Source organism: Pseudochaenichthys georgianus, chromosome 22 (assembly GCF_902827115.2).
Source record: "Pseudochaenichthys georgianus chromosome 22, fPseGeo1.2, whole genome shotgun sequence".
NCBI lineage: Eukaryota > Metazoa > Chordata > Actinopteri > Perciformes > Channichthyidae > Pseudochaenichthys > Pseudochaenichthys georgianus.
In genome coordinates, this window is record NC_047524.1 from 2,533,757 (window position 1) to 2,541,633 (window position 7,877).

Consider the following 7,877-nt stretch of genomic DNA (forward strand, 5'->3'; position numbering starts at 1 on the left):
AACACTGAGCTGACAGGAACTTCACCAAACACTAACTCCATATTCACACTATGTTGAAAAATAAATACTTAAAAATCTAAATATCTACTCTCAGCTCAGATTAAAGGCTGATCTTATTTATGAGCCATAAACTTTCTGCCTCACTAAAAATCAGGTTCACATTTGGATCAAATTCTTAATCACGATAAAACAGTGCAGTAACTTTCCTTCACCACCTCGTCAATTTCATTGCCAATTAAACAATAACTATCCAAAGCTTTATCTTGTTCTGCTGATAGAAGTGCAGAATGTTATAAAACCTTTTAATGTCTTACTAATTTAAATAAAACAGCAAACACTTCATCATGTTATTTATCAGAGAAAGCTTTATTAGGAACATCCTGAATCATCAACATGACAGTTACTAAGCACACTCTCATCTCTGCTGAGCTTCACACATCACTCTCTCAGTTGCTGCTGTCCAACACTTTACAGCAGTTTGTTCTCGGCCACACAAAGCTTCACTTCCTCTACACACATTACAGCTCCTGATGATCAGAGCAGCATGTGTTCTCCTGGGCTCCAGCGGCCCCTCTAGCCCCCACACTGGCTCCTGTGGAGGGACTGGGTCTGGCTGTGGGCATGATGGAGGACCTTGCAGGAGTACAGCTCTCCTGACACCCAGCGCTCCTGGCTCAGGCTCAGGCTGCTGCTGCTGCTGTAGCGTCCGCTCTTCTCCTCCTCCGAGCTGCTCAGGACCCCCTCTGTCACCTGTGTGCCGTCCACCTCCCAGCTCACCACGGCTCCCTGAGGAGAGTAGCCGGTCAGCAGGCAGGCCAGCGTGAGCGAGCCCCCAGAGAGCTGCTCAGAGGAGGAGGGGGCCAGCAGAGAGACGGAGGGCCTGAGCATGGAGCCCGCTGCAGGGGAGAGAGACACAAGGAGCAGATGAACTTCCAGTGAGGGACAGACGCTGTGAGACAGAGTCCATACAGGACACATTCAAACATTCAGAGGCTTTACTGTCATATGCACAGTAGCTGCAGGGAATCAGAACCAGAGTCAGAATGCCTTTAGTAGTCCCTCAGAGGGGACATTCACGCTGTCACAGCAGAAAAGAGCCAGAGACAGCTTCATGTTACGGAGAAGCATGCATACAAAAGTACTCAAGTAAAACAAGTTATAATATAATAAAAAATACAATAAAAAGTTACACAATTTACAAAATACACATCCTGTAACAGTTCTGAGGATTTAGCAGCCAGGTACATATTGCACATATTGCACATATTGCACATATTGCACATATTGCACATGTTGCACATGTGGCACATAGGCGATGTAGATAAGGCAATGAAAAGCCCAAGGCTCCTCCAACAATGCAACGTACAAATACGTAGGACATAAAACAATAAAACATATTTTAAAAACATTGAAATAGTGCCAGAACAAACAGGATGAGGAAGGAAATGAGGGTTTAATAAATAAAATAAAATGTTAAACTTGATGTTTGGAGTCAGAGTGTTATTCTGTAGCTCTCGTCAGAACAAGAATTATACATTGAAGGCACAGGACAGAGAAACTGGGGTCAGCTGTGAGCATGAGCTGTGATCACAAGAGGAGCTGAGGCATGGAGAACACGAGGGGTTCATTCATCAAATCAAACGGTGAGACTTGATATCATTCTGGCATTTAAAATAATGACTCTTCTTCTTTGGCGCTCATCAAAACTCCTGAAGAGCTACATGAAGGTCAGCAACGTGATGAAGGCGTTCATGGAATGATCGTTATGTGAAAAGCTTTCTCTCTGCTTCACAATGTTTCAGAATGAATAACTAATCTCTGCAATCATTTACTGTTCAGAAAAACAAAAAGTAACATCTCATACAGTTGAAGACTTTGCATCTGTTTGTTTCACTTCCTTTGAACTCTTTTAAACTGACGGGCTGTGAACGCACCCTGCAGCGACTCTGAACGTACAGAAACACACTTTAACGTGTTTTAACGGATCCTCAGCAGATTTGATATGAAACACTTGTTGAATGTTAAAATATATAAAAATGAAAAATCACAATTAGATGTTACGACAGAGCAGCTGTTCTTTGGTCAACTGTGAGCTAAAAGTGTTTTTATATCTTATTAAAAAAGAAAAGTAAAACGTACATATAATTCACCGTAACATCTTCTTCAATATTAAATAAAACTAACTTTGCTTAATGTTTTTAAATTCTTCAGACAAGCTTTAGAGATGTAAAAAAATATCAACATAATGTAAATTATCCAAAATAATGTCTTGATTTATCAAATTCTGATTCAAAAGTAAATGTAATGTTTTCTGTTAGAAAATACAAATCTCTGGTACTTACAGTGAACGATGAGTTTGGTTCCTCCACCAAAAGTCCACCACAGTGATACAAACTCATTGAGTGGCCGTACAAAAACCTCCTGCACTGTCAGCAAGCATGTATCAGTGAGAAAGCTCCCTGATCTCACTGATAACAGAGACACACATACAGGTTTCAAATCAACAAAGCTTTTCTAAAGATATGGATTACATCTCTGGAAGAATTAAGATGATTTATGTCATTTCTCATCACTTTTCTACACCTGCCAGAGAAGCCATTACAGTCTTCTACACAACTAACTTTGTCAGTTTTATATTAGTTTCTACACGGTTAAATGAACACGAGGCTTTTCAATAATAGTTATTAACAAATGTATTTGAAACAGAACTGAAACATGTTATTTATCTACAGTGAATCTCTGCATGTATGTTAATGTCAGACAGACAGACATATCATACCAACCACAGTGGACACAAACTCAAATCCTCATCTCCACTCCTGATATAAATATGTTCTTCCATTCAGATGATAGACGGTGTAAATCCAGACAGTGTTCCTCCTGGTTTCGTGTCCCACGTTGCCTTCAGTGTGCTGAGAGCAGAGACATCATTTCCATAGAGAGGAGGCTTTGCATGGTCAGCTGATCCTCCAGTGAACTGAGAAGGTTTATAGTCCTGTGAGTTCAACACTGCAGGACTCACATGTGTCAGTCAGCAGAAAGCACCATGACTCTCATCACCATCCTCATCTGGACGCTGGCCTGCTGCTGTTTCACAGGTTCATTCACTCAGCAACATTTCAAACATCATGTGCTGCCTTTCCTCTCCTTTCTTTCTGCTGAGAAATCAATGATCTGTTTCTGTGTGCAGGATGCAGCGGTCAGACTGTGACTGTGACTCAGCCTGCAGTCGAGACGTCTGCTCCAGGATCCACCGTCACTCTCACCTGTACAACCAGCACAGATGTTTATCCCAACTGCGGTGGTAGTGGTCATGCATGTATGTTCTGGTATCAACAGAAATCTGGACAGTCTCCAAAGCTCCTGATAAAACTTGTGAGCACACGAGAATCAGGAACAGAACCTCGGTTTAGTGGCAGTGGAAGCGGCTCTGACTTCTCTATGACCATCACTGGACTGAAGGCTGAAGATGCAGCAGTTTATTACTGTCAGAGTATCCACTACATCAACAGAGCAGACGTGTTCACACAGTGATTTGTCGTCGTACAAAAACCTCCCTCAGTCAGACTGCAGAGACTCTGAGCTGTTACAGCAGGAACCACCTGCAGCTGCTGAAGAGGAAGAGACTGACACAGCCCACTGAACTCAGAGCTGACAGGAACCCACCCAGCACTACTCACTTCTTATTCTTAAATATACATAATCTTACTACTCATTGAGATTAAACCCAGTTAAAAAACACATTTGATGTAAAAACAGCATTTCACACAAACCATATTATGATCTCTGCTTCTCTCTCCAAAGTATTATTTTAACTATTTACATTTAGGAGCAAGGCAGTTTAGTTTTTCTCAGCAGTTGGGGCTCCATTATCCCCCTGACCTCAGATCAGAGTGATATGATCTCTGTCTCCATCAGTGTTGCAATTCCTAATTCAGAAAATCACGTTTTTTTAAAGTTATTTCTTTATTTTGAAACCACCTACCCCAAAGCCAATCACAGTGTTGGTCTCATTACTGAGCTGAAAACAAATTAGCTTTTAACTCTCAAGCCATAGTGTTCAGACGAGCTATGGACTGTCCTTGCTACCAATTGACCGATCCCAAATGTTTTTTATACATTTCAAGACAATCTTTCTTTTATGGCAGCCATAAATAACCCAGAAACATTTGTCCACATGTCCCCAGGCAACACGTTCTCACTCCCAACCCGTCACATATTGACGGACGGTCAGGGCCCCTCCCCGTCACTCTATTACGTACAGGGTACCCCTTGAGACTCCGTTTTCAACGGGCAGGGCGTCCCATTAGGCGCATTCACACTGCGGTACTTTTCCCACAAAGGTTCATGCGAACTTAGTTCATGATCGCGTTCACACCAAAAAGAGCCGGTACTAAAATTAGTTCATGCGAACCTTTTTACCCCCTCGAAAGTCCCTGCGAGCGGCTCTTTTTTCTTTTGTGAGAAAAGAGCTATATTTCTGATTGGCTGGGCGGATTGCAAACCACGCCCCGTAAAACTCCCAAAAAGTGTTGTGAAGCCGCCATTTTATTATCCTCGCATTAGCATTATTAGCATTAGCATTAGCATTATTAGCATTAGCATTATTAGCATTAGCCCAGCGCAGAAACGCAGAGAGACTCACTTATGGCAACACAAAATAAAACATGGGAGTGGTGGAGATGAGGAGGTGTCGGCGTTCTGGCGATTTACTCGGAAGGCTTCAGTAGAAGCTGCTGGGACTCCCAGCAGCTTCTACTGAAGCCAGTCCCCAACTCCGGGGACTTTGGGCGGCAGTATACGCCATGAAGTGGTTTGCGGCCTGCCAGTAAACCTAAAGCAGAAGAAGAAGAAGTGACGTCAGCGGCTTAATTTGCCTAATCCTCCCCCGGGGACTTTTCCCGGTGTGAACGCGATCTGTACTTAGTTCATGAGAACTAAAGAGTTCGCATGAACCTTTGTGGGAAATGTACCACAGTGTGACTTTCATAGACCTCCCATTGTGTTGATAATAGACGCCATGAGAACGCTCCCCGGCAAATGCTACCCTGACGGTCGGTTGTTATTGTTAACACTTAAATAAATAAAGAAGAATGTGTATAAATAACTCATTATACCCTACTGTCCTACTAGGGCATTGCGTTCCAAGAATGCAGGGTTGTTGGTTGTTCCTAGAGTCTCTAAAAGTACAATGGGAGCCAGAGCCTTTTCTTATCAAGCTCCACATTTGTGGAATCAGCTTCCAGTTTGTGTTCGGGCGGCAGACACCCTATCCGTTTTTAAGAGTGGGCTTAAGACCTTCTTTTTTGATAAAGCTTATAGTTAGGGCTGATTAGATTCAGCCCCTAGTTTTGCTGATATAGGCTTAGTTTGTCGGGGGACATCTTCCTTCTTCCTTCTCTCTGTCTGTACCTGTGTACTCTCATGTTCCGATTAACCCAGCTTCCCCACAGGTCTTTCTTTTTGGTCTCTATACGCCGGGATCCGGAGTCATGGATGATCCTGCGGTCCTGTGTCCTGGATCGCGAGCGCTGGATCTTGAGTCGTGGCTGTGGTCCTGGATCATCGGTCCTGGATGGATATCCTCGTGGATTCATCTTCCTATTATACACACATGCATTTCCAAACATCTGGACTACCTATGTTGCAAATGTATTATCTTTTCAATTTACACACGGCATCTATTGCACGTCTGTCCGTCCTGGGAGAGGGATCCCTCCTCTGTTGCTCTCCCTGAGGTTTCTCCCATTTTTACCTTGAAACTGGGTTTTCTTCGGAAGTTTTTCCTTGTACGATGTGAGGGTCTAAGGACAGAGGGTGTCGTATTGTCATACTGATATTCTGTACACACTGTGAAGACCACTGAGACAAATGTAACATTTGTGATATTGGGCTATATAAATAAACATTGATTGATTGATTGATTAAATGTTCAAATGTAAAACAATTAAAATGCAAATCACAATTAGATGTTATGACATAGCAGCTGTTCTTTGGTAAATTATGAGCTAAAAATGTGTTTATATCTCATTAAAAAATGTAATTAAAACGTACATATAATTCACCGTAACATCTTCTTTAATATTAAATAAAACTAACTTCGCTTAATGTTTTTCAGTTCTTCAGACAAGCTTTATTTATGTAAAAAGATATCAACATACTGTAATGTATATTATCCAAAATAATGTCTTGATTTATCAAATTCTGATGCAAAAGTAAATGTAATGTTTTATGTGTTAGAAAATACAAATCTCTGGTACTTACAGTGAACGATGAGTTTGGTTCCTCATTCCTTGAACTCAGAGCTGACAGGAACTAAGCACTAAAACACACTGACACTAAAACAATCAGCACAATGACATGTGTTCTGGTTATTATAAACCTTCCTAAGACTTCTAAAATCTAATGGAATTTAAATTGCATAATGCTGAAACTCCCAATGATGCGTATTGTTATGGATCCTTTTGAAAAGCACTGTACAAAAGTATTGCTTCTACATCCACTATATTATACATTACTTATATATGTTTGACCTCACACATGATTATAAAATAATAGATCAAAAAATAAAGTAGTTAAATTGGCATGACCAGTTAAATCATCACTTAAAAACTAATATCATTGTAAATAACATTAAGTACTAGAAACATATAGACTTTCACATAGGTATGTTGTATGTAATACTTTCAATATTAAAGGCAGAGGTGGGAATTAACTCAGTACATTTACTTAAGTAGTGCATTTAAGTACACTTTTGAGATATGTGTACTTTACTTGAGTGTTTCAATTTTTTGATACATTGCACTTCTACTCCACTACAATTCAGAGGTATATGGTGTACTTTTACTCCACTATATGTATTTAATACCTTTAGTTGCTTTACAGATTTGGATGAATGATTAACTGTTAAATCTTTAGTTCCACCTGGAGTAAATCCACAAGCTACCCTGCAGTATACAAAGTCCTTCAAACTAGCTGCACCTTTACCAGCTTTGAGAACACTTTAAAGATCAATCATTATAAAACACATCATATATATTATTCTGAAATGGACCAATCTGCACAACGACTACTTTTAGTACATTAACTATATTTTCATGCTAATACTTTTGTACTTTTACTTGAGTAACATTTTTAATGCAGGACTTGTTCTTGTAACATAGTATTCCTACACTCTGGTACTTCTACTTTTACTTATGTACAATATCTGAGTATTTCTACTTTTACTCAAGTACAAGATCTGAGTACTTCTACTTTTACTCAAGCACAAGATCTGAGTACTTCGACTTTTACTCAAGCACAAGATCTGAGTACTTCTACTTTTACTCAAGCACAATATCTGAGTACTTCTACTTTTACTCAAGCACAAGATCTGAGTACTTCTACTTTTACTCAAGCACAAGATCTGAGTACTTCTACTTTCACTCAAGAACAAGATCTGAGTACTTCTACTTTTACTCAAGCACAAGATCTGAGTACTTCTACTTTTACTCAAGCACAAGATCTGAGTACTTCTACTTTTACTCAAGCACAAGATCTGAGTACTTCTACTTTTACTCAAGCACAATATCTGAGTACTTCTACTTTTACTCAAGCACAAGATCTGAGTACTTCTACTTTTACTCAAGTACAATGTCTGAGTACTTCTACTTTTACTCAAGTACAAGATCTGAGTACTTCTACTTTTACTCAAGTACAAGATCTGAGTACTTCTACTTTCACTCAAGAACAAGATCTGAGTACTTCTACGTTTACTCAAGCACAAGATCTGAGTACTTCTACTTTTACTCAAGCACAAGATCTGAGTACTTCTACTTTTACTCAAGTACAAGATCTGAGTACTTCTACTTTCACTCAAGAACAAGATCTGAGTACTT

At 40.1% G+C, this 7,877-nt stretch overlaps 1 protein-coding gene across 5 annotated transcripts in view; it reads right to left on the minus strand.

The window, feature by feature from the left end:
• Window positions 1-347: 347 nt before the first annotated feature.
• LOC117467748 (immunoglobulin lambda-1 light chain-like) overlaps window positions 348-7,877 on the minus strand; it is a 156,775-nt gene continuing 149,245 nt past the window's right edge. For 3 of the 5 annotated variants that reach the window (XM_071207157.1, XM_071207158.1, XM_071207155.1), the window contains exons 3-4: window positions 2,343-2,378; window positions 348-896 (exon numbers count right to left, since the gene is read on the minus strand). In XM_071207157.1, the coding sequence (XP_071063258.1) occupies window positions 574-896; window positions 2,343-2,378 (359 nt within the window). In that variant the 3' untranslated portion in view covers window positions 348-573. The remainder of the gene's footprint in view (window positions 897-2,342; window positions 2,379-7,877) is intronic. The other 2 variants (XM_071207159.1, XM_071207156.1) reach the window with 1 other exon arrangement.